At 48.2% G+C, this 26,643-nt stretch overlaps 1 protein-coding gene across 3 annotated transcripts in view; it reads right to left on the bottom strand.

Annotated features, from left to right (window-relative positions):
- Positions 1 to 26,643, bottom strand: part of TRAPPC9 (trafficking protein particle complex subunit 9) — a 568,190-nt gene that overhangs the window by 533,011 nt on the left and 8,536 nt on the right. For 2 of the 3 annotated variants that reach the window (XM_047842485.1, XM_047842487.1), the window contains exons 2-5: positions 25,558 to 26,151; positions 16,385 to 16,530; positions 13,738 to 13,866; positions 5,486 to 5,512 (exon numbers count right to left, since the gene is read on the bottom strand). In XM_047842485.1, the coding sequence (XP_047698441.1) occupies positions 5,486 to 5,512; positions 13,738 to 13,866; positions 16,385 to 16,530; positions 25,558 to 26,141 (886 nt within the window). In that variant the 5' untranslated portion in view covers positions 26,142 to 26,151. The remainder of the gene's footprint in view (positions 1 to 5,485; positions 5,513 to 13,737; positions 13,867 to 16,384; positions 16,531 to 25,557; positions 26,152 to 26,643) is intronic. The other variant, XM_047842486.1, reaches the window with a different exon arrangement.

The following is a 26,643-nucleotide window of genomic DNA, read 5'->3' on the forward strand; positions in this document are numbered from 1 at the left end:
TTGAGAGAGAGAGACAGAGACAGTGCCAGTGGGGAAGGGGCAGAGAAAGGGGAGAGGGAGAGAGGGAGAGGGAGAGAGAGAGGGAGAGAGAGAGAGAGAGAGAGAGAGAGAGAGAGAGAGAGAAAGAGAGAGTGAGAGAGAACGAGAGAGAGAGAGAGAGAGAGAGAGAGAGAGAGAGAGAGAGAGAATCCCAAGCAGGCTCCAACCTGTCAGCGCAGAGTCCAGCATGGGACTCGAACTCACGAGCCATGAGATTATGACCAACTGAGCCACTCGGGCGCCTCTTGCTTATTTTTATTATAGGCAGGAGAAAATCCCTTCAATGTGAAAACAGGAAAGCAAATTTGAATTAGCTGAAATTGGCCAACAGTTGAAACAGTTGCTGAATGGACATGACATGTTCAGAAGTGACAAAAAAAAAAAAAAAAAAAAAAAAAAACAGTTTGACACCAGGAAGCATTCTGTTTCAAATGCAGATCAAGGGCTCAAAAGCCTAGCTGCTAGAAATGACCAAAGGAGAAACTTGGTTCTTTTTCTTCTTCTTTTTTTATTTTTTTTTTTAGTCCAAGTTAGTTAACATACAGTGTAATAATGATTTCAAGAACAGAATTTAGTGATTCATCACTTACATTTGACGCCCAGTGCTCATCCCAACAAGTGCCCTCCTTAATGCCCATCATGCACTCAGCCCATCTCCACACCTCCCCTCCAGCAAGCCTCAGTTTGTTCCCTGCATTTAAAAGTCTCTTATAGTTTGTCCCCCTCTCTGTTATCTTATTTTTGCTTCCCTCCCCCATGTTGATGTTTTGTTTCATAAATTCCACATTTCAGTGAAATCATATATTTGTCTTTCTCTGACTCATTTTGCTTAGCATAATACACTTTAGTTCCATCCACACTGTTGCAAATGGCAAGATTTCATTCTTTTTGATGGCCGAGCAGTACTCTGTGGTATATATACCACATCTGCTTTATCCAGTCGTCAGTCGATGGACATTTGGGCTCTTTCCATACTTTGGCTATTGTCGATAGTGCTGCTATAAACACTGGGGTGCATATGCCCCTTCGAATCAGCATTTTTGTATCCTGTGGATAAATACCTAGTAGTGCAATTGCTGGGTCATAGGGTAGTTCTATTCTTAGTTTTTCGAGGAACCTCCAGACTGTTTTCCAGAGTGGCTGCACCAGCTTGCATTCCCACCAACAATGCAAAAGAGATCCCCTTTCTCCGCATCCTCGCCACCATCTGTTGTTGCCTGAGTTGTTAATGTTAGCCATTCTGACAGGTGGAAGGTGATATCTCATTGTGGTTTTGATTTGTATTTCCCTGATGATGAGTGATGTTAAGCATTTTTTCATGTGTCGGTTGGCCATCTGGATGTCTTCTTTGGAGAAGTGTCTATTCATGTCTTTTGCCCATTTCTTCACTGGATTATTTGTTTTTTGGGTGTTGAGTTCGGTAAGTTCTTTATAGATTTTGGATACTAACCCTTTATCTGATATGTCATTTGTAAATATCTTCTCCCATTCTGTCGGTTGCCTTTTAGTTTTGCTGACTGTTTCCTTTGCTGTGCAGAAGATTTTTATTTTGGTGAGGTCCCAATAGTTCATTTTTGCTTTTGTTTCCCTTGAGTCTGGAGACGTGTTGACTAAGAAGTTGCTGCGGCTAAGGTCAAAGAGGTTGCTGCCTGTTTTCTCTTCTAGAATTTTGATGGCTTCCTGTCTCACATTTAGGTCTTTCATCCATTTTGAGTTTATTTTTGTGTCTGGTGTAAGAAAGTGGTCCAGGTTCATTCTTCTGCATGTCACTGTCCAGTTCTCCCAGCACCACTTGAGGAGAAGCTTGGTTCTTAAAACAAATACCAGACCAAGCACCCAAATGCTGTCAAACTCTTCCTTCTGGCCCTCAAGATAGTTGTAGGAAAAGCAGGTATAAAAAAAAAAAAATCTGAAAGTTTGCTTTGAATGGTATATCCAATTCAATTTCAAAAATAAAATGGAAGTGATCCAATTTTGTCATGACTTCACGTGGAAGGCTTTTCTAGGGAGCTGAACAATTCTGTGACCCCAGAGAGAACATCCGCTGTTCAGATTTAGAGACAAAGAAGAATCAGACTACATTGCTCCAAGGAGTGATGAAGTGATTCCCTACCAACACATTTGCCAGGGTTTAAGTAGCAGGAAAGAAATTGTTGCAGAGGAAAAATTTTCCTCTATCCTTCAAAGGTTCCTCTGGATGGTCTAAGAATTAAATTGACACGAGACAAAAATCTTTTAAAGGTTTATTTATTTTTGAGCGAGAGAGCATGAGCAGGGGAGGGACAGAGAGAGGGCGGGGGGACAGAGAATCCAAAGCAGGCTCCATACTGACAGCAGCAAGCCTGATGTGGGGCTCGAATTCACAAACCATGAGATTATGACCCGAGCTGAAGTTGGACACTCAACTGACTGAGCCACCCAGATTCCCCTGATATGACACAAATTAACAAAAAACGAAATTTAATTTCGTGCATTCAGGAACCCCATGTTCATGAGCTACAGAGACAGAAAGGTAAAATGATGAACCTACGCCATCCTGAGCTAAGGAATGGGAAAGGCCTGGGCTTTAAAGGGAAAGAGCACAATTCACAGGGCAATAAGAAGAAAAGCACATGTTTGGTAATTGGATATATGCCCTGCCATACAGATGGGTCATTTTTCTTTCCTTTTTTTTTCTAATTTAATTTTTAGTTAGTTATCATACAGTGCAATATTGGCCTCTGGAGTAGAATTCAGTGATTCATCACTTACATGCAATACCCAGTGCCCATCACCACAAGGGCCCTCCTTGATCCCCATCACCCATCTAGCCCATCGCCCACCCTCCTGCCTCCATCAACCTTCGGTTTGTTCTCTATCATTGAGAGTCTCTTGTGGTTTGTTTCCCTCTCTTCTCCTCTCCCTGTTTCCCATATGTTCATCTGTTTTGTTTCTTCAGTTCCACATATGGTGGATCTTGAGGAACTTAACAGAAGACCATAAGGGAGGGGAAGGGGGAAAAAAGAAAGTCACAGAGAGGGAGGGAAGCAAACCATAAGAGACTCTTAAGGTGAGAACAAACTGAGGGTTGACTGGGGCGGGGGGGGGGGGGGCAGAGAGAGGAAAGTGGGTGATGGGCATGGAGGAGGGCATTTGTTGGGATGAGCACTGGGTGTTGTATGGAAACCAATTTGACAATACATTATATTTTAAAAAAAATAAAAAATAAAAAAATAAATTCCACATATGACTGAAATAATATGGTGTTTGTCTTTCTCTGATGGACTTATTTTGCCTAGCGTAATACACTCTAGCTCCATCCATGTCATTGCAGATGGCAAGATTTCATACGTTTTGATGGCTGAGTAATATTCCACTGTAAACATAGATCTCTTCTTTACCCATTCATCAGTCAATGGACATTTGGGCTCTCTCTATAGTTTGGCTATGGTTGATAGTGCTGCTACAAACACTGGGGTGCAGGTACCCCTTCGAATCTGTATTTTTGTATCCTTTGAGTAAATACCTAATAGTGCAAGTGCTGGGTCATAGGGTAATTCTATTTTTAGTTTTTTGAGGAACCTCCACACTGTTCTCCAGTGTGGCTACACCAGTTTGCATTCCATACGGGTTATGAACATAAAATTTATCATTGGTAATAACTCTTATTCCAGAAAAGATACCAAACTGAGATTCTTCTAGGTAGCTAAGAGAGGAACTAAAGTTTCTCTTGATCCCACAGAGTTCCAATTGCCTTCAACTCCAAACAGGCCACATGCCAAGCAGGCACAGTTTGGGGAGACTTGCTCTGAACCCCCTCAAGACTAAGGCCTGAAAGATCAGACCTTAGTGAGGACGTTGGCCCTGGCACCAAAGGCCCCGTGAGCAGAGGCCAGAAGCAGAGTGGCAGGAGCTGGGAGGTAGGGGGAGAGCAGCACCTCAACGTTCTACTTGCCCTCCCCTAGGAACAAAGATCAAGTTGGGACTGCTACAGAAGATGCCCTGGGACACCCCATGCTGGTTTCTGTGTCCTTCCCTGCCAGCTTCAACCTCGACCACAGGATTCCCACATGTCCCCATATGACAAAACCCGTAGACCCCCTCCTTTTACCTCCATTACTCTAAACTCGATTTCATTTCCATTCAACCTCATTTTGAAAAGTTTCAGGAATAAAAAAGATGTATTCTTTTCTCTCCACAAAGGACTGGTTTTCTGACAGCTCAAAGCTACTTCTACTTGGTGTAAGTATCTACTTCTCCTGCAAGTCGTGGTTGACACACTAAAATTCAGTACTTCCATCAGGCATAACTAGCCAGATTGGGCTCAGCAACTTCTACTGATCAAACATCAGTACACCCGACATCAATGTAATTGTTCAGCTTCTCAGTGCGGGGCTGGGGGGGTCATTCAGTCCCTCAGCCACCCCCAAATTATTTCCTCATCGCAACCCAGGTCTCCAGAAAACAAACCAAAGTCCTTTGTTTTCCTTTCTCTACACCTTCCACAAACCCTGTCAGGAAATTAGCACAATCGTATGTCAATTACATCTCAATAACCTAAGGGGAAGAAGGAAGAAAGGAAGGAAGGATGGAAGGAAAGAAGGACGGACAGAAGGACGGGAGGACAGAATGAAAAGAAAGAAAGAAAGAAAGAAAGAAAGAAAGAAAGAAAGAAAGAAAGAAAGAAAGAAAGAAAGGAAGGAAGAAAGAAAGGAAGGAAGGAAGGAAGAAACTATCATGGAACATCTTCTAGAGGAAGGATTCCACACAGATGTGAAAACAGAAATCTGCAAATCTGAAGCAATTTCATTTCAGAACAGAGACACATTGTGAGATTGAAATACATGCACCGGTCACAAAACATTTATTAGCATGACTGCCCGATTTCTACCCCTCAAAGGAAGAAATTTTTTGATTTTTTGATTTATCTTTTGTCATTGATTCTAATTAACCCAGAAAATAATAGAGCTCATTATGAAATAATTGGGCACTACAATAAAAGAGATTTAGTTGCATTAATTACAGAAGTTAAGAAAGAAAAACCCACCTCTGTAAAACACAAAATTTCTTTCTCTGTTAAGAACACATATACAGAATGCAGTAAAGAATTTAAATTCATGTTGAGAGAGCATAAACCACAAAATCAAAGTAAAGTCATTACTATGAATAAATTCACAATTAACTGGATAAGCATGCTCGATGCATTCAAAGAATTTTAAATCATTGCAAATCATTCACGTAACCATGCGAGACAAAGAATATACCTCTTCAACAGACAACATAAATCAGCAGGGTGCCCCATCAAACAAAGACCACACAATAATCAAGTATTTAACAGTTCTGATTTAAAGTTACTTAAATCAGAATGTTCCAAAGATCATAATCCAGAAATTTTAACCATTCACTCACACCACCATGAAACAAGCACTTAAAGAACCAAAAGAAACTAAGCACATAGATCATGTACCTGGATCAATGAGAACTTCTTGTGCCCCTGGAAGAAAGAACAGAGTATGGTCTTTTATTTGGAAAACAAAACTATTTTTAAAGACAACTACTAATCACATTTCATGCTTCACATTGCCTCGAAAACTCTGAGGCACGTCTCTCTGATCAGAAGAGCAATTCTGAATAACAGTATGTCACAAGTCTGGTGCCTTTTTGCTTTGGAAGGAAAAAAAAAAGCTGCCATCACCCACACCCTGCACAAACTGTAAAGTGCCTCTTGCCTCCTGCCCTCCCACCTTCCAAGTGCATACTCCCCTACTCGCCTTGACCAAGGAGAGTTTCTTATTCCCACAAATAAGCCAAACGACAAAGGAACAGTAATTTTTTTGTGTGCAAATATACACCCACAGCTTGGAATGGAGGGGAAAGTTATTGGAAGGTTATATGGAACTTAGCTCTACCCTCCTGAAATCTCACACTCGTTCGCTGAATCGCTGCACGCTTCACCAGCTACAGATTTCCAACTTCTAGAAGGTGCAATACGAAACAGTTAACTTCACTATTATCAAGAAGCTTTTGAAAGCCTTGATCATCTGCTAAACTACCCAGATACTAATGAGATCCAACTAGCCTTCTCTGGAGGACAGAATTCCCTGTCACCTGAAGAAACACTGATCTAAGAGTTGTGCTTATCATTAGCTACGATCATTTGCAAATATGTTGACAAGTTCAAAAAGGTGTGTCCCAGTAAAAGCTAGTCTTATTGAAACAGCATATTCATTCAATTGTTTATACAGAGACTACATCCCACAATCCTATTTAAGAACTGTTTTGTGTACTGCAATCTCTACTGTTAAATGAAGACCAAAAACATCACTGCGATTTGAAAGCCATGACTATAATAAAATTTAAAAAATAAAAACAAACATAAAAAAAAACAGGTGCTTCTACTGAATACCAGCTATACACCAAGCACGTGCTTGACAACATTGTGTGTGGCCGTGTGATTCTCACGGCATCCCCACAGAGTGGACAGGGACGATTAACCCCACACCGCTGATGATGAAACCGTAGCTCTGAGGAGCCAGGGACGCCCCGCCGTCCCACCCCCCCAAGACAACGTGCCCTGTGAAGAACACACAGACCTCCCCTACGGGGACACTTTGGGGAACTGGGGGCTTCCAGATGACCCTACAAACTTCTCCTTCATTGGAAAACCTGCTCGAGTATATCACATTGTGCCATGTCTGTTAAATAGGGAATGAGACTGAAACTTTTTCCTGCCTCAGCTCAGTCATTATCACAACCATCAATTACTTGACCTCTCGGCACACGTAGTGATGAACCGGGCCCCATACTAAGTGCACTGAGACTGCAGGGCTTTTAAAGTTACCTTCGTCCGTGTGTAAGAGTCTTTGTCTCACGTCTCACACAGGCCGAGGACTATCACTTCTCACTGGCCTGGAGGGACCACCTAAAACAACCCTCGTCTGCCTTTTAAATTCCCTTCATCTCATCCCGTGTGAGTCTGTAAGCCACATGGCCCAGATAGTTTCTTCAAACAGCAAAGAAAAAGCTCAGCCACAAAAAAAGTAGACAGTTCTTTCCCAAATGGACTTTAACATCTAATTGGACTTCCTGGCAGCCTTTCCTTTTATTAGCTCACCTCCAGCCACTTACCAGTGTTCTCACTGGGAGGAGCAGCCCAAGTACTTTGCTGTCTGTTATCTGGCCTGTTCGCAAGGGTGGGGGACACGGGAATAGTGGGTGCTGTCTGAGGATATCGCACAGTGAGCGAAAGGGTGTCCTGCAGCCCGGTCTCCACGGCTACAAGCACCCTGACGGGCTCTGAGATTTGATTATCAGCATCATGAGGCTCCAATGGACTGATTTCACATTAACCGAACTCCTAAGAGACTAACGTAAGAAGAGTGGAGGTTGAACTTGTTAGAGTAACACAAGACAAAAAGTTACCGATCAGACCAAATATCACAGTGCAAATATCACAGGGGAAGAGCACACTGCCCCTCAACGGCCCGATCACGGGCAGAAGCAGAGCAGGACGGGTTTTCGTAGATTCACTGGGACCAAATATCTGTTAGGGGGACGGACTTGCCGCCTGGACGAACAATCGAGGCTGGCCACGGTGACTCCCACGGACACCACGGTCAACACTTGCGTAACTCTCCCTCTGCCAGTCTTTCTAGGCTGGCAGAGCCCTGACTGACGGACAGACACACACGCAGACCTGCAGACGGGCTGACGTCCCAGAAACACCTGAAACCAGTCTCCGGGAGCCCAGCCACACCGCAAGGTCCCTGCTCTGACGCCAGCTCCGTGAGCTTGGTCGGGTTGCCTACCCTCTCTGTGCCTCAGCGTCCACATCCGTAAAATGGGGGCAATCATCAAGCCTACCCTGCCGGGCTGCTGTGAGCATTCGGGGATCGCATCAGGCACGCCCTGAGAAACACAGATAGCACGTGTGAGGCGCTCGACGAACGGTAACTATTAAGGCGACCTCACAAATCTCCCTTCTAATCATCTTCCATAGTTCCTCGTCCCATTTACAAGCTCTTGGGGATTACCCTTCTGCTCTACCCCGTGACCTGGGGAAAGTGGGAGGAAGGGGCCATTCCTCCCACTGCTCCGGTCCCCACAAGGAGGGCTCTCCCCGTAACGCTCCTGACCGTGTGGCCCGGCTCGTCCTCCTCACACGCGTGGCGTGGCTTCGGGGAAGTTTGGGGGGGGCGAGCTGGGCATGTGAACCCCTCTTCTTCCCTGGGGTGCCCAGCTTCCCCCGTGTCCTGAAGACTTGGGCAGGTCCTCTCAGGCCCAGAGCTCCCTGGGCCGGTCTGACCAGTTCCAGATATAGGAGGAACACGCCCATTTTCCTGCACCCCTAAATTTCGTGGAGAATGCGGCTTTATCAGTAATAAAGGTGACATCTGTCTCCTCCTGCCCATTCCCATCTCATCTCCCAGTTGGCTGGTGGAGAACACAGGAGTGCAATTATTGGACCCCTTAAGCCCCAACGTACGCTTAATTAACGAACAGTTCCGTGACTTCAGGTGGGTTGACTACAGAACGCCCCATCTCTGACGCTGCCGCTAAATTACGGCCACAGGAGCTACCGACCCTCCTCAAACCGTTCACTCACTTCTAAACTGCATCTTTCTTCGTGGAACTGTCACTTCCAATTTTAGTAATCGCCAAAGAGTATAAAATAACGGCTTTGTGCAACATAACAGCTAAAGTTCACGAGCTCTTTTACGAGATAACCACTGTGCTAAACGCTTGACATAATTTCTCCCTAATCCTCGTAATTCTCCAAAGAAGACATTAGCATCCTCATCCAGATGAGGAAAAATCTCAGAGAACTGACGCCAGTTCACACGACTAAGTGGCGGCCTGCACACTCACGCCCAAGACGAAACACGAGGCTCGGTCCCCGAAACCAAATCACCTTCTGCTGATTAACCCTCGGAGAGTTCGCGGTTCTTCAGCTTGAAGGCGCTCCAGACGCTGCATCTACCCCTGTTATGAAATCACGGCTGCCTGGCTTCTAACACTGGAAGAAAGTCCAATTTCACCACTGTTCACACGGCACGTCTGAAATTTTCACACCGACAGAATAAAAATAAGATATAAGTGGAACGCCTAGACAGAATGGACGCTGTACCATTCTGAAACACGAAACAAAAAAAAAAAAAAATCAAATTAAAGGACTGTTGGTTAAATAAATCTTCTTTTACAAACAGGAAAAGTGAGACTGAGACTTTTCAAAGGTGCAACAGCGCCACCTACGGCCACAGAAAGGCTTTCTACGCTGCTGGAAAAGGTGCAAGAGAAAGTGCCTGCGCGGTAAGAAAAAAGATCAGCAAGGGTTTTAAAAACAGGGTGCTCAGACACCTTAACCGAAGGCTTAGCGAACACACAGCGAGCACACGGCAGCTTCAGGGAAGGGGGCGTATTCAGCGCTTGATCTGGGATCTTTAACACTCCCGAATATAAACAAGACACAGGCTCACGGAAACTAATCTGAACGGGAAGGAGTCTTGGGCGTCGGGTCCAGCCTCTTCGTTTTGCAGACAGGGAGACTGAGACCCAGGGAATCTGTCCTTCCAGCCATCAGTAGGAGAGCTTACTCCTAGTCCTTGCATGTTGCACTTACCAATACCCAGCAGATCTATACTAACCCTGTGTTCATAAAGGTCACATCGGGTTTTTTCTAACAGTAGGTAGGTATTCTAAGTGTCTTGCAAAATACTGCCCAAAGAGCTGGTAACTATACATCATACAACTTTGTTGAAATACAAAAATGTTTATTTACATAGTAAAACAGTATGAGTTCCCCCCTTCTATTATTCCCTCTATTTAAAAAAAAAAAAAAGTGATGCCAAATGAACATTTTGACTTGTTTTAACCTATTAAGAGTACAGAAAAAAATCAAAATTTTCTTCACTCACAAAAGAGATAAGCTTATTCCCTGAAAACAGCTCAATATCAAGTTTTCTAAACATACTGGCTATGTAATGTAAAGGTTTTAATGGTTACATGGCAATATGAATTCTAAGTTGTAAAAACACACGTTCTATACAAATAATCTTTAAGTTCTCCATCTTAAGGCAATTTAGCTATTCCCTATGTCACTAGAACGACACTGATCCCATCAAAGCTTCATACCCCACTAAAACAATGTAACTGGGTCCCTATCACTTTCAATCATACTCGTATTATCATATGCATATACGTATGGAGCATGCACCAGAAACAAACCTCCCTCTTCAGTATCCAGGGTTGATACTTGTAAATAACCTATGCTATTGTGACAGCAAATGCTTACTGTGCACCTCTTAGGTGCTTTGTATACAAGGCAGCTAACTCTCATAATCACACAAATGAAATAACATCACTCAAATTTCACAGGTGAGGAAATATACTTAGGCCATAAAAAGCAAGTCCCAAGTCCCATAGAATCTGCGTGCTCACCAGCAGAAAGAGAAGAGTCTAGGTTTTTACCTTCTCTCAACATTCACTAACTTAATCTTTTCTTCTGTACTAATGGCCTCAGAAAACCATTTCTGTCTTTGGAGGTTTTCTCCCAACAAGCATCACCAGAGAAAAGCAAGGGCTAAGCCATTAGCAACGATGGCTGGATTTTCAAAGCCCACTTCTCTCTTTTGCACTGTAATCATTTTAAATGTTTTATTTTTTAGTGCTTACAGAGTTGAAACTAAAATGGTAACTTTTTACATTGTTGGCTGAGACTAAATCAATTGCAAAAATATGTCATTTCAGGGACGCCTGGGCGGCTCAGTCGGTTAAGCCTCCAGCTTCGGCTCAGGGCGTGATCTCACGGTCCGTGGGTTCGAGCCCCACATCGGGCTCTGTGCTAACAGCTCAGAGCCTGGAGCTGCTTCGGATTCTGTGCATGTCTCTCTGCCCCTCCCCTGCTTGTGCCTTGTCTGTCTCTCAGAAACAAATAAATGTTAAAAAAAAATTTTTTTTAATATATATCATTTCAATCTATGTCCCTCTGTCTCATGGTCTCACTGATCTCTTCTTTTAAGGCCTCATCAGGCTGAGATCACTAAAACATGGCAGTGATGAACTCACCAGTGCTCTGGAAACCAGTCAATGGGCGGCTGGTCAGAGCAGCAACCCAGAACACAAGCTGCACAGTCAGAGCAACCCGGGGCCCGGCCCCGAGTCTGCCTTCGCTGGCTGCATGACCAGGGGCTGGGGCCCAGCTCTTTCTGCCTCAGTGCCTCACCTGCAGAAAGGAGATACTGATATGTGCCCTCCGACACCTGCTGGGAGGCAGGACATAAGGACAGCGCTGAGCACAGCCACTGGCCTAGGCAGGTGCTGAGTAATCCATAGCTGTTTTGATCATGACAATGATGGTGATGATTAACACATGAAGACAGACCAAAGAGTAGAGGTAACCACAAAAAAGAAACATGTACGAGTCAATAAGCATTTCTCTTCACACTGACTGCAGAATGTCCTATTGATTTTCTTAATAAACCAAGGTTTGTCCATTAATTATAGCATTACAAGTTCACATGCAAGCTTCCAGAATAAAAGAATTTGTGGCTTCTAACTTTTGAATACTAAGAAAGTTGAAGGAAAAAAAAAAAGGAGAACGAAAGCAAAAGAGGTAGGGACTACAGAATTCTTCTGCAACTACAATAACTCGATGTTAGGAGAGACACAATTTCCTTTCATCCAAGGACGTCTGCCGGATCCGAGATGTCTGGGGTATTCTAACCGTACTCATTAACTCACATCACCAAGTCTTCAAACTACCTACTGCTCACCCTAACACTCTCGATGACATTGTCGCTGACAGTTACCCAGGGCCGGGTAGGACAGGTTCATCTCGGGCACCTTCACAGGAACCCTACGAGGGGAATACTGTCACTACCTTCCCCGTTCTGGAGACAGAGAAACTGAGGCACCAGGAGCCTAAATGCTCCAGGTCCCACTGATAGTAAATGCTGACAGTAAAGGACAATGTGCGTTTCTGCTGTTGAGGAAGGAATGGATGCAAACGCAGGGAGAATGTTAACAACCGGCTCGTCTGGTCTTGACGCCATCCGCCGTGACGTAAGAGGAGGGTGCGGCGGACAGCCCCGGGGTCACTATTCAGGACGAAACGACACGCCTGTCCGTGCCACCGAGCACAGCAGCAGACCTGAACCCTCTTCTGCGAGAAGGGCAGTAAAGTCAGCCCAGCTCTGTCTGCCCTCACCTGAGCTTCACTGCATAGCCTTCCCATCGGTGCCTCCAACAGTCAGAGCGCTCGGGCGGTCTACACGACGCGAGGCTAAATAAAGACACTTCTCTACTGCAGACAGAGCAGTTTCTCAGAAAAGTTTAAACCTTTTTTTTTTTTTTTTTTTTTTTTTTTTGCCTACACTCAGCAAAGTGGAAAAATGAAACATTTCTCTAAAAAGTCTTGAGTCTCACTAATCACATCAGTACAACAGTCTCAACACATCAGAACTCTTCAAATCACGGGGGAAACAACCATCCCCACCAGAAGGCACTCCCAGAATGTGCAGGAGACTGACTGGGGAAGCAGGAGGGCCCCACCGCAGGGCCACAGGGCCGCAGCCAGGACCACAGCCACGCGCTCGGCCTCTCAGCCGCCTTTCCCTTCCCATCAAGTAACTGGGGGACGACTGAAGTCATCCAGGATGCTGTGCCGAAGAAGGATAAAATATCTTCTCTTCTAGAACCATTACAGACCCACCCATGCAGCCCTACACACAACTGTGCAGCCGCAGGAAACCAGCTCCCGAAGGTCGCTTCTCACTCTCTGTTGGTCACAGGTGAAGTCAGGACAAAATACATTCAAGCCACTCCCCTACCCAATACGCATTTACTACCAAGGGCTTTCTCTCTGGGGAAAAAGTGTCAAAGAATCTCACGGATCAAAAACCACCTCAAGGTTGAGCATGAGGCCTTGATCTCCACACTCTTTACTCTTATCTTCATGACCTAAGCAGTATGACAAGTTCATCCCTTAAGGGTCAAAAGGCTCAAGTTTATTCGAAAAACACTTGTAAGTCTGCTCCTCCAAGAAGACGTTTTACCCCTCACTGGTGCTGACAAACCTAAGCAGATCAAACTGAACTTATTAAAAGAACTTCATCGGGGCGTCTGGGTGGCTCAGTCTGTTAAGCATCCGACTCTTGATTTCAGCTCAGGTCATGATCTCATGGTTCGTAAGATCAAGCCCCGCATCGGGCTCTGTGCTGACAGCGTGGAGCCTGCTTGGGATCTCCCTCTCCCTCTTCCTCTCTCTCTCTGCCCCTCCCCACCTCGCGGGAGTCTCAAAATAAATAACTAACCTTTAAAAAAGAAAAGAGAGAAAGAATGTCATCAAACTGAAAACTAAGGAAGAGACCAAGCCCTGAATTAGCTGTTAAAGTTGACACCTGGAGCTAGCTTTCCTAAATACACAAAAATTAGGAAAAAGACCCAGGCACAGAACTTTGAGGCCAGTCTACCAAGAAACTTTATTCAAGTGTTCCAGAAATGAAACAATCATTGTAATCCATCAACAGTAAGATTCCATAAGATCAGTACTCAATAAAATCAGAAGAAAACGTCTCGTCCAAGATTTCTGACTCAACAGCTTTTCTATTTTATGTAAACATTAGTCAGGTTTCATTCACTCAGAGAGAAACGTAATCAATTACTCCTGCATGCTTAAGAGACAAGGAAGGAGTCCGGGCGGGAGGAAGGCACAGAGCTTACCTGGTCGGTGTCTGTTGGCTGCTTCAGCAGGGAGAGAGCTCCCCTGGAACCTGCGAGCTCCAGTCTTACCCCCAGTTCCACCAGGATAGTGACAGATGACAGACGCGGAACATAACCCTTCAAGGGCAGCTGGGTGTTTAAAAAACAAACAAACAAAAAAATACAATTAGTAAAGTTAGTGGCCCATCATGAGCTCAACCTGCAGGGCCTAAGAATGATCTGAACACGGAACAATTCGATTATGTAGAAATGTCAGTTTCCCCCCAAAACAAAGATGGTTCCTCCAGATCACGGGTTTTGTTCCCAACAGGAGCGTACCACCCACTACCTTTCCCACGCCCATGCCGAAGCTGGCAACACAGAACACTGTCGGGAGACTCGAGGTCTCACTGGGAGACTGAGCACACACGCGAAACAGGCCAGCCTCTTCATCCTTGTCACCAACACTTGAGTGCCCACCATGTGGCAGGTCCAGTGCCAGACCCTGACACTACAGAGCCAGGGAGCGACAGATGCTCCGGATCGAAAATGTTCAAAAATAAGACAGCAAAGCAGGCCCACAACACCTTGCCCCACCATATGCCCTAAATGCATTGGTTTCCTTTGGAGCAAACACCTGTAAGCCTGTCTGGTCCTCAAAGGCAGCCACGGTTACTTAGAGTATGGCCTGCAGGCAGGCAGAGCCTAAGAATCAAGCTCGGCCCCGGGCCTTCTAAGTTACTCTACAGTGTTCATGTCTATGACTGCAACGCTCCCCAAACCTTTTGGTCTTAACACCTCTTCGTGCTGTGAAAATCACTGAGGATCACAAAGAATTTTTTCTGTGCGGGTTACATTGACAGATATTTACCATATTTGAAACTATAACTAAAAACAGATTTTACTAGGTATGTGTTCATTCCTTTTTAAAATAATAATAATCCCACTATATATTATATATTGATGAACAATAACTATTTTCCAAAACAAAAATATAGGCTGGAAGGCTGGTACTGTTTTATATTTTTACAAATGTCTTTAATGTACAGCTTGATACAGTGAGCTGGAGTCTCCCATCTACCTCTGCGTTCAATCTGTGGTGATGTCACAGGTCACGTAGCCTCTGGGAAACGGCACTACACGTTCGTGAGAGACTGGACCAGGCAAACAGCATACAGCACAGGCCGTGCCCCCCCCCCCCGCCCTTCTTCAGGGACACTACCGACCCAGCTGGTCCCTATGTGGGTCATGAGCAGGGACCCTTCCTTCTGGATAAGTGCCCACCACAGGGGCCCTAATGTTACAGCTCCCTGAAGTATGGATATATTCCACCGACCAATCTCTAGCCCCCTTAAATCGAATTATGGAGTTTAAGTCCATTTTAAGAATTTCTTATATTTAATGGTTCCAGAGCACATTGCTAAACTTCCATTAAAGAACTTACTCCATTACTGTATTCTGACTTGTATTTATCGTAGTAGCTCACAGGCCTCCCGACTAATCTTTCCGGGAAAGAACCTGATTTCACTCCTTACCCACACAACATTTATTTAACAAGCGTTTATGGAACATGTACAATAAGCTGGGTTATGGACACACACAGACCACGCGTCCCACCCCACGCCGAGGAGATGGTCCCTGAAGGAAAAACGCATGTAAACACACAATTCCAGCACAAAGGGCAAGCTCCACGACAGACGGGGCTCTGGACAAGACTCTGCAGGCCCCCGCTGCCTGGTGGGGTGAGAAAAGGCTGTCCTTTGAAGTAGGTTTTTTCCTCCTTTCTTTAGTTTTTCAAATTGAAATGTAACTCACAAAACTCACCCACTGAAAAGTGCCCAAGTCAGCAGTTGTTAGTACACAGACAGTTGGGCGACCATCACCACCGTCTAACTCCAGAACGTTTCCATCAGCCCCAAAAGAAACTCCACAGCCACCTCTACCTCTGGCAGCCAGGAATCGGTTCTCTGCCTATTCAGGACACTGCAGCTGACAGGTGGCCCTTTGTGCCTGGCTCCTCTGACTCTACGTGGTGCTATCAAGGTCCGTCGCATTTTATGTCTCTCATGTTATCGAAGTACAGGGGACGTACCATGTGGTTCTGGTTTCGGGTGTATGCCACACGGACTGGACGACTCCATATGTCACTCGGTGCTCCTCGCGATAAGTGCGGTCACCCTCTGTCACCACTCCACAGTATTATGGTATTACTGACTATCCTCCCTGTGCTGTAACTTTTCACATTTTCACGCCTTCACGACATTCCACTGCGTGGACATACCACTTCTGGCTGACCTGTCCACCAGCTCGTGTACACACGGGGTTTTGAAGAATGAGGGCAGGAGGTGACTTCGGTGGGGAATGGCATCAGCAGAGGGCAAGATGTGCTTAAAAACAAACAAGCCCGGAGGAACACGGAAAGGCAGCCCATGATACAGGACAGTGTGTGGGGGTGCCTGCAGGATGCCGGGGCAGGCCCGGGTGGGGACGCGGCAGCAGACACGGCAGGAGGGCTGTCCCCGCCGATCCCCGACACCGACCAGACAGCCGACTGCCTCTCCTCCCTCATCGTTCATTTTTAGAATTCCTTTTCATTTTTCTCTTTTCTCTTATTGCAAATAACAGTTGCTACAATCACATATCTGATATCTTCATGAGATGACCTTACCTCCGAGCCACAGGAAGTCATTGACTGAGCGGAGAAGTTCCACGGACATGTGGTAATGCACCAGAGAGTCCTGCAGCATCCCGGCCTGGAGGCACAGGTCTCCCACGTGCTTCCGCATGCGCCCCTGGCACCGCTTCTTGTAATGTCTAAAAAACACAACGCGTGGAAATGTGTCACTGCTAGCACGCACGACTTCTGCCCCCAAAGCACACTGGCTAAGCACTATTCGCCCTCTCACTACAAAAAAAAAAAAAAAAAAAAATGCCAAGAAGGCAACGGTAGGCTCTGTAATTGAGAGGCAGCAACCATCATTGCCAGTATGTGAGCTGGAACAGTCCCGACTTCAAAAACACCTGCCAGGTATTTCCTAGAGGGACGAGGTACATGTGACTTCCACCATGCATTTCCCTCAGACAATATTTGAGTGGGATTTTCCTTCACAAATTTTCCTACTGTAACGTCAGCATGAGAAAGTTTATGTTTCAGCTTTTTAGAAAATCAATCACCTTCCACTTCCTTAAATTCAAACCTACTATTATTTTATAAAGAGAGTGATGTTGCGTACCACAAGCCAGCCGTTGGCTTTTGCAAATAAGACCTTTATCTTCACTGCTTTAGAGCCAGCTTCAATAATGCCTTGAGAGGGCGGGGCCTGGGGCGTCACCAACAGCTCCTTAAATATTGGCAAGGATGTGCTATAAATAATGCAAAGGCTTCTCCCTCCGTAAAATGTATCAAAATACTCGTTTATCATTTTTTAAATATTCCTATTCATTTGAATATTAAATTTCTTCAAAGAGAAGTGTTTTTTTTTTTTCAAGAAAAATCGCAGCTATATTAAATTTTTTTCTCACCGAGAAACCCATCATATCAAGAATAAAAACCCCTACAGGAATCCAAAAGACGTGAAGTTTCTAGCTAACTGAGTGTTATTGACAGATCTCAGTACAAAGTTAAATCTTCAGAGATCTAACTCTAACAAACACTATAAACTCTTTGGCCACCCCAGAATTTAGTCTTTCTGTTCCCAGTATGGGTTGTACTAAGATCATCACGTAAGGCAGGGGAGAGAGAAGAGGAAAGCCCAGTCTCCTTCACAGCCACAACGCAGTGTTAGCATGCCCCCCTCCCCCACTAACAAGCCAGCCCTCCCCATAAGAAAACTCCACACCTATGCCACCCTGGCATCCCCAACCAGACGCCCTCATCTCTCTCCTCCTGGATACCTCCACAGCCTTCCAACGAGCCCCTCGCCAGTCTCCACTCCGTCCCCGCTACACTCACGCCCACCCGGAGTGGCCTTCCCGAAGCATAAATCTGATTCAGTCCCCCACTTCAAACCCTTCAAGGTTCCCCAGTACAGTTCTGGCTCCCCCACTGCCCCCCCCCCCCCGCGCTCTGCAGCCTTACCCGACCCCAGTGACCGCGGGCCCCACCTTCTGCCTCACTACTTCACGCTCTCCTTAGGCCTCACCTCATTTGATGGTCAGCTTCTCAAGACAGCCTTCCCTGCCTCCTACCTCTGCACTTTGGGCAGGCGTCCCTGCTGTGCTCCTAGAACATTCTAGCTGAATCAACTTCTGACATCTGTAAGCCCCAAAATGACACGTATGTTTTGCTTCCTACTGTGTATCCATTCCTCTCCCCTGGACGCTCAGCAGCACGTTTGCTATCAATAAACAGATGAATGGATGGGTCTCAAAGGGACTGAGCTGCTCCTGCCTGGCCCAACCCCCTCCTTCCACTGAACCCAAAACCAAGAACCCTCTCCTAAAGGCCACTCCCCACTGACCCCTTCACTGCCTCCCTCTGTTGTCAGTTCTGATAAAACCCAAGCTCCTCTGAAGCCCTGTATGACAGGCCCTCTCGAGTGTTCTCTCCACCAGGAGCAGCCCCCACCCTGAAGCCTGGGACATGGACCCCCGGCCCCCCAGCACAGGACACCTTCCTCAAGCCCCAACCCCACGAGCTTCCAGGCCTCCGCCCGGGCCGCTCCCATCACCTGAGCCGCCCTCATGGTCCCTTCACCTGGCTGGCTCTTATCCCGTCTTCAGAATACACACAGAGCCCTCTGTCTCCTGGAAATCTCCCCTTGTTATGTCCCTCAGGTCTTGGCCGGGCTGCCCCCCACAACACGACCGCACTGTTACCATTCACCCCGTTAAAAGCAGGGCCTCTCTGAGAGCATCTGGGGAGACAAGGAGGATGAGAGCAGAGAAGGGAGGAACAAAAAGCAAACACAGCCAGGGCGCCTGGGTGGCTCAGTCGGTTGGGCGGCCGACTTCGGCTCAGGTCATGATCTCACGGTCCGTGAGTTCGAGCCCCGCGTCGGGCTCTGTGCTGACAGCTCAGAGCCTGGAGCCTGTTTCAGATTCTGTGTCTCCCTCTCTCTCTGACCCTCCCCCGTTCATGCTCTCTCTCTGTCTCAAACATTAAAAAAAAATTTAAAACAAAAAGCAAACACAGCCCAAGCCCCAAAGTCAAGGCTTCTCACGTGTGTGTCACAAGCCACCGGACCTGACGGGCAGCAAAACTTCCACTTAATACCCGTGAAAACATCTCACCGTGATACCAACATGCAGGGACTTTTCACCCTACTGAGTAAAATTAGGCAACAATGTCAACGGAACAGAAGTTCAGGACGCACCGCTGTGTTCTCCGTTCCAACCGGAAAAGGACTCGGCATCCAAACGCACATTTCCCGCCTCCAGCAACGTTACTGTCAACTCCCGACACGTGGCTCAGCGTGCGGAGACTGCCACGGTGCTGAGTGACATACGTAGGGACTAATCGGCACCTTCCCCCTCCCCTGCCCCCTTCCCGTCTTAAACTGGCATTCCCCCTCGCGACAGAAGCCCCGTGACAGGCCCTCACTCTTCTCTGAACCCGCAAACATCGTGCCTTACCCTTAGAAGGGTCAAAACAGAACTGCTTCCTCCAAAGTCACTATCAACGTACTCAGGAGATTCTTTTAAAGTCTTTGCGGGGGAAAGACTATTCCAGAACTATCCACCAATCCTACAGGTCAGCTCCTGCTCCCAGTCCCCCCAGAGCCCTACCCAACGTGCCTTCTGCTCCATGGGACAGACCAGGAGTCTGGGACGCCCCCACTCCTCAGGCCTCTGCGCCCTCCCTCAAGGACCAGCGCGGCTCTATCCCACCACCCCATGCGACTCTGGGTCCCAGGGGGCTCTCCTCCACCCTCCTGCTGCAGGAGCAGTCCTCCCGGGATGTAGGTCCAGCATACCATCCCCCCCCCCCCCCCCCCCCCCCCGGGCTTCCTTAGCAGCTGCCCTGCCCTCCAGCGCTTTTAAGATAAATGGCACCAGCTCCCAAAATCCCAGTTTGTATGTTGAATAACATACCGGGCTTCCCTCCAGCCCACTGGTCACAGCCCCGGCCCCTCCTCCCGCCCCAGTCTACACCTCGCTAGGTGAGCTCACCCACACCCTTGGTTCTAAACACAAGCCACATACCGACACCTCCCAGGGTGTCTCTCCAGTCCACTGTCACCTGCACTCCAGGCTCATAAATCCAACTGCCTCTTTGAAACGGTCACTTGAATATCGAACGAATACAGGCATGTAAAAACACGTCCAACATTCGCTCTGGAATTTGACCCCCAGCAGGTACCTCCAGTCCTTCCCAGCAGACAGCCCCACCACACGCCCAGCTGTTCAGGTCAAAACCCTGACTTTCTCACTTGATTTCCTCTTTTCCTCACCCCGCCCCCCGCCCCCGGCCCAGTGACGAGCCGTGACGTTTCTGTCCCTAAGTATACCTCAGTGCAGGACACGGCAGGCGCGTGCTGAGTGTCACAGCCCTCTGAAGAGAGGGAGGGCTCTCCTGGCACCGACACTCAGGGAAGGCACGTGGTCTCGCACAGGAGGCCGAGAAGACGGCCCAGAAAAAGAGGCTCATGGCTGTCCCGCAGTCTGAACTTTGAAGGGTCCGAGGTCTGGGAGAACTCCCGCTGAATGCACCTACCTGCCAGAGGTGAGCAGGTGAGAAGGGAGGAGGCCGGGCAAGGCCACTCTTACACCAGTCCCCTGGGGCCTAGGGAGCAACGGGGAAGGTCCCGTGTTCCGGGGCACAGCCCGGCCATCACAGCATCGCTGCCCTGCCTTTCTGAAGGCGGACGGCTTCTCACACTTGCTACACCGCACTCCTGCCTTAGTCCCCCACCCCGGAACATGAGGGACTCTTTCTGAAAGTCCAGCCAGTCTCAACTGAGGCAAAGTAAACGAAGGACAAAAGTATTCCCCTTCGGGCCAGAGCATTAAAGAAGAAATCAGGGCCTCCTGGCCAGCACGGTGGCCGTGGCAAAACCTCCCCCCCCGGGGGAGCTGGGCCGGGGCGGGGGAACACAGGGACCTGGATCAGCCCCAGGTTCTCCCTCCAGGACCGAGCTTGGTTAACTGCTGGAGTTCCCCCGCCGCAAACTAATGACACGCCCTTCGGTGACAGACGTGAGCCTCAACAAACACAGAAACGGCTAATTCTCACCAACACAGGGTTTCATGAAGAGTAAAGGCTGCTGCAAGTAAGGGCCCATTCGACCGCTCAGGTGAACCCCATGACCCGGCTCTGCATGCCTACTGGCTAACACACAGAGTCAGCTGTGGTCAACCACAGAGGTCCCTGTGTCCACAAGATCCAAATGAACCAGCTATTGAGAAGGCCACGTTTTCCTAATGCTTAGAAACAGTCCCTGTCATAAAAGGGCATGAGACCGGTGCAGACTGTTGGACAGTCTCTGCCCTTTTATGAGCGAGAGCTGCTAAGGTGAAGTGAAGTCAGTAGCATGCTGCGGGGGTGGGCAAGGGGCAACCGTGCCCTCCTCGGCGTCCCATCGCGTCCCTGCACCGGCGACCACCGCGGGAGCTAAAGCACCGTCATGCACATCACACAGCAACAGCCAGGAAACACGTGCCCGAGGTGCTCATTCAAAAGCCAGAATGGGGCGAGGGGCCGCTGTCTTAGACTTTACAGGTTAAGATGCCCTGCGGAAAAGCCCGCGAAGCCACCCACATCAATTAGCATCTCACTTCTTGAAAACGAACAAAAAAGATGAATCAGGGCTCGTTTGTCACCAAATGCTAAGGAAGACCAAACAAGTTCCCCAAAGCAAATATTTTAAACAGATATCAAACACCCATGGGTTACGTGCTAAAAAGCAAAAAAAAAAAAAAAATCTTTTAATAAGATGATTCAAAAATAAAAACATGATCAGAGTAATATGGATCCAGGCAGCGGTAAATTTTGGTTTTTTAAAGCAGTAAAGGCAATGAGGAGGCAGCACACAGGGAAATCTAGCTATTTTCAAGGCAATATGTTCACAGCCTACCTTTTCAGACCCAACAACATACTCACAGGGCGGTATGACAGAAAAAAAAAAAAGGAAAAGAAAAGAAAGAGGAACAAGCAAAAATTAGAAACACACAAGAACAAAAATAACTTTCACGCCTACGACACTGCACGTCCAGGAACCTACCAATGGGCTCTCATGAGGACAGGGGCACGCGGGATGTTCAAGTAAAATACACCCGCACCCCACGTTACTGGGAAGTGTGGGGCCTGCACTCAGCCGAGTCGGCCACGGGGCCTATCCATGTGGCCAGTGCACCAACCGAAACTTGGCCTTCACTGAGACATTTCCTTGTGAGCTGCAGAATACGATCTCATTTCAGTTGGACGCTCCTACAAGAGCTGCAGGAACGGAACCCGCTACACAGCAGTGAGAGCAACAGTGTTAGCAGAGATTACAGAAGAATGTATTTGATTTGAGGTCAAAAGAGAGCCGAGTGTTTACAGCACTCAGAGCAGAATGGACCCACCGGGAGGCCAGTTCAATCCACTGCCGCTTTTCCGAGGCCCAGAGCCACGCCTGGCACGTGGAGGCCCTCACTCGATGCTTGCTGATATTATTACCCGGCACGTGCCAGGCAGTGTCCCAAGACGGTCCTGTCTCTCCCTTCAAACCGTGAGCATAGATTTCAAAGGGCAAGAACAAGCTGGCATTCCCTGGTGGGTCTGCAACCTCAAAGCCAAGAAGTCGATGACTAAAATATGTCACTGGTGCCTCGTGTAGCAAAGGAGGATGTCCCAGGCATGGGGTCAGAGCGGGGTTCCCGGCTGCCTTTGAGGCTTCAGCCTCTCCCCCACTGGTCTGGGCGGCAGGGACAAGCCAGTCCGTGCCCGCATCACAGGCCGCTGCGGCTGGGGAGTGCAGGGGCTGTGTGCACGGTGCAGCCCTGTGTGGTAAGGACAGTGGCCAGGGTGCCCGCCCCACTGAGCACCACTGTGGAGAGGGCTCAGTGGGCACCATAGCTCTGTCCCTCGTGGCTGACCAGCTCCTACACCTTGCCACCCCGGCCCCGAGGCATAAAAGGGGAGGACCAGCATGTAGACCACAGGGCCACCGGGAGGACTGAGCACAGGTCACAGGTGCAACATGCCTGCCCCTTCCTTAGGCCACTAAAAGTGCGTGGCGAGGAAATGAACACCACCCCAGACCCTGCAAAGCACCACAGGCAGGTGGAACTTGGGCTACTCTGTGCTCCCCACTCACAGGGCTGGCCTAGGGCCTGGTTTTTCTCGGTTCTGTGACAATTTCTCCTCCAACTTACCAACAAGCAGAAGGGCAGTGTTTGACCTTAGGTAAATTCAAGAAACTTACTGACCACCTACTTTGCAGTGGGCACTCTGCCAGCATGCACACTGGGTTACTTAAGCCTCACCCGGGAGACCCTGATCCACAATCTACAGAAAGGGACACAGAGGGGGACCTGGGTGGCTCAAGTCAGTTAAGCATTTGATTTTTGATCTCAGCTCAGTTCATGTCAGTTCGTGGGATCAAGCCCCACGTTGGGCTCTGTGCTGACAGTGCTTAGCCTACTTGGGATTCTCTCTCTCTTCTCTCTGTCCCTCCCAGCTCATGTGCACATGCTCTCTCTGTCTCTCTTTCAAAATAAATAAACTTTAAAAAAAAAAAGAAGAAGAAGAAAAAGAAGGGGCACCTGGGTGGCTCAATCAGGTAAGTGTCTGACCTTGGCTCAAGTCATGATCTCACGGTTGGGTTTGAGCCCCACATCGGACTCGCTGCTCTGAGTGCAGAGCCCGCTTTGGATCGCTCTGGATCTCTTTGGATCGCTCTGATCTCTATGGATCACTGTGGATCTCTATGGATCACTCTGGTCTCTTTGGATCGCTCTGGTCTCTATGGATCGCTCTGGTCTCTATGGATCGCTCTGGTATCTTTGGATCGCTCTGGTCTCTATGGATCGCTCTGGTCTCTATGGATCGCTCTGGTCTCTTTGGATCGCTCTGGTCTCTATGGATCGCTCTAGATCTCTATGGATCACTCTGGTCTCTATAGATCGCTCTGGTCTCTTTGGATCGCTCTGGTCTCTATGGATCGCTCTGGTCTCTTTGGATCGCTCTGGTCTCTATGGATCGCTCTAGATCTCTATGGATCGCTCTGGTCTCTATAGATCGCTCTGGTCTCTTTGGATCGCTCTGGTCTCTATGGATCGCTCTGGTCTCTATAGATCGCTCTGGTCTCTTTGGATCACTCTGGTCTCTTTGGATCGCTCTGGTCTCTATGGATCGCTCTGGTCTCTTTGGATCGCTCTGGTCTCTTTGGATCGCTCTGGTCTCTATGGATCGCTCTGGTCTCTATGGATCACTCTAGATCTCTATGGATCGCTCTGGTCTGTTTGGATCGCTCTGGTCTCTATGGATCGCTCTGATCTCTATGGATTGCTCTGGTCTCTGTGGATCACTCTGATCTCTATGGTTCGCTCTGGCACTCCTCCCCTGCTCGCTTGCTCTCTCTCTCTCTCTCTCTCTCAAAAACAAATATTAAAAAAAAGAAGAAGAAGAAGGGGACTAAGAGATTAGGTGCCCAAGGCCACGAAGCCGACACTCTCCCTCACTCAAGGGGAGCTCCTCTAGGCAAACCATCACACGTCGTTCTCTTCCATGCATGGACACAATGGTCATAGCACAGGGAAGCAGAGCAGGGGACAGACTGGGGGAACAAACAGCACAGAGAGCTAACCTGCAATTCTGGGGCAAAGTTCAGTTGTTGACTGAATCTCAGGGGAAATGTGAGGCCTGATCTTTTCCTGCTCTGTCCAACACCCCCTCTAATACAGAGAATGTGAACACACTTTCATCTGTATAAGGAGCTCTTTGGGAAGTCCCTGGTGGTGTTTCTGACACCCTGATGATGCTTGTCTAGGCTGACTGTCAGCGAGGAGTCAGACGCTGTGGCTATCGTAGGAAGAAGGGGCCTGACCCGTGCGCAGCACCCAGCCTGGGCGGCCAGACCTCCTTTCCTGCTCAGCTCAGCTAGCTCCTAGCTCTGGCGCTTCTCCTGCTTTGGCACCTTATCTACGAATCGAAGAGACAAGGATGAATCAAAGTTTCAAACTGGGCGCTGAGGCAGTGCTATCCAATAGGAATAAAATGTGAGCCACGGAAATAAGACTTTCCTTCCAGTTGCCGCAGTTTAAAAAGTAAAAAACTACTGAAATTGATTTTAATATTTTGTTTAACCTAATACACGTAAAATACTACCATCTGACATGTAAAAATATTAATGAGGCGCCTGGGTGGCTCAGTCGGTTAGGTATCTGACTTCCGCCCAGGTCATGATCTCACAGTTCATGAGTTCGAGCCCCGTGTCAGGCTCTCTGGTGTCAGCACGGAGCCCACTTCGGATCCTCTCTTCCCCTCGCTCTCTGTCCCTCTCGTGCTCTACATCTCTCTGTGTCTCAACAATAAATAACCATTAAAAAAATAAAAAATACATTAATGAGATATTTTCTTTTTTCCATGCTAAGTCTCAATACCTGATGTGTGTTTTACGTACAGCACATCTCAGCTCAGACTGGTCACCTCTCTGGTACTCACAAGCCACAAGGGGCTACCATGTTGGACAGCAGCTCAGGGGGTCCCACAAGGAGTCTGAAACGGGGGAGGAGGAGTACACACTAACCCTGCAAGGATTTCCCTTAACGGAAGGCTGGCCCATCCTTACAAGTCTGAAAACTGCGGACTGCACCTGTCCACCCCCCACTGCAGTGAAACTCTGCTATCTGCTTATCCCGTCTTGCCGTCCAGAAGCAGCCCGATCACGAAGCCTCCGGGCCCCTAGGTAAACTTACCTGCTATCTGTGTCCAGTCCCACAAAGTCCTTTTTCTCAAACGGGACACAGAGGAGGGGGATCTTATCCCCGGACTTGTCTGTGGCCCTGTCCAGACGCTTGGACTCGAGCACAATGAAGAGGGATTCAATGAAGTCCTCGATTCTCTTCTCCACCGCCTCACAGTCCTCATAGTTGGGGTAGAAAGCCACATCGGTGCGCGGCTGCTCCGTGATCTCCCCCTGCAGCCCAAAGACAAAGAGGCGGGAGTCGTAGAGCGTGGAGCCGTAGATCTCCTTCTGCACGTGGAACTTCTCGAAGGTCTGAGGCCAGTCCTTGGCCGAGAAGCAGTCTGTGATGGTGATGAGGCCCACGACCTTGCGATGGGTCTGGAAGTCGCCCCACTCGTTGTTCTCCGGTGGGTAGTGGTGCCTGTAGCGGATGTAGAGCACCCGCTGGGAGTCCCGCACGCTGATCTGGCTCACGGAGGAGATCCTCTTGTAGATCCTGAAGAAGTTCTCTTCCGAGACAATGCCCACAGGCTGCACCACCACGAGGAGAGTCTGGTGGTCCTCGGCACATTGCATGTAGTCGGGGACACTCATTTTGAAGACCCTGCCCAAAGAGAGAAAGGGGACTTTGAGGTGCACGGGTGTTGAAGGCTGTCGGCCCACCTTGGGATACGGTGGTTCTGATGCTCACCACCGGGGAGGCCGGGTAAGCCCCATGCAAAGCCACGGGCTACAATCTGTCCTTGGACTCCTGCACACGGCCACCACGGCTCTTATCACAATACCACAGCTCTCGGCCTAGGCCTCGAGGTCCTGCAGAAAAAGCGCGTCTCTCATTGTCTATTTCCAACACCTAGCCAGGTGCCGATGGAACCACTGAACTGCTCCCTCTTCCCCTTGGCAGGACATAATGAGAAGAACCACAGTGGAATCAGAAGATCTGGACTTGAACTCCGGTCTACAGGACATAAATGGTTTATATGTGTAGTATCTCACTTAAACCTCTCCGTAACACCACCTCAACTCTACTGGGGAAGGACCTGAGGCAAAGAGAGCCCCCCTGAGAGGCAGTGTTTGAGCCCGAGCCCCACAGCAG

Source organism: Prionailurus viverrinus, chromosome F2 (assembly GCF_022837055.1).
Source record: "Prionailurus viverrinus isolate Anna chromosome F2, UM_Priviv_1.0, whole genome shotgun sequence".
Lineage (NCBI taxonomy): Eukaryota > Metazoa > Chordata > Mammalia > Carnivora > Felidae > Prionailurus > Prionailurus viverrinus.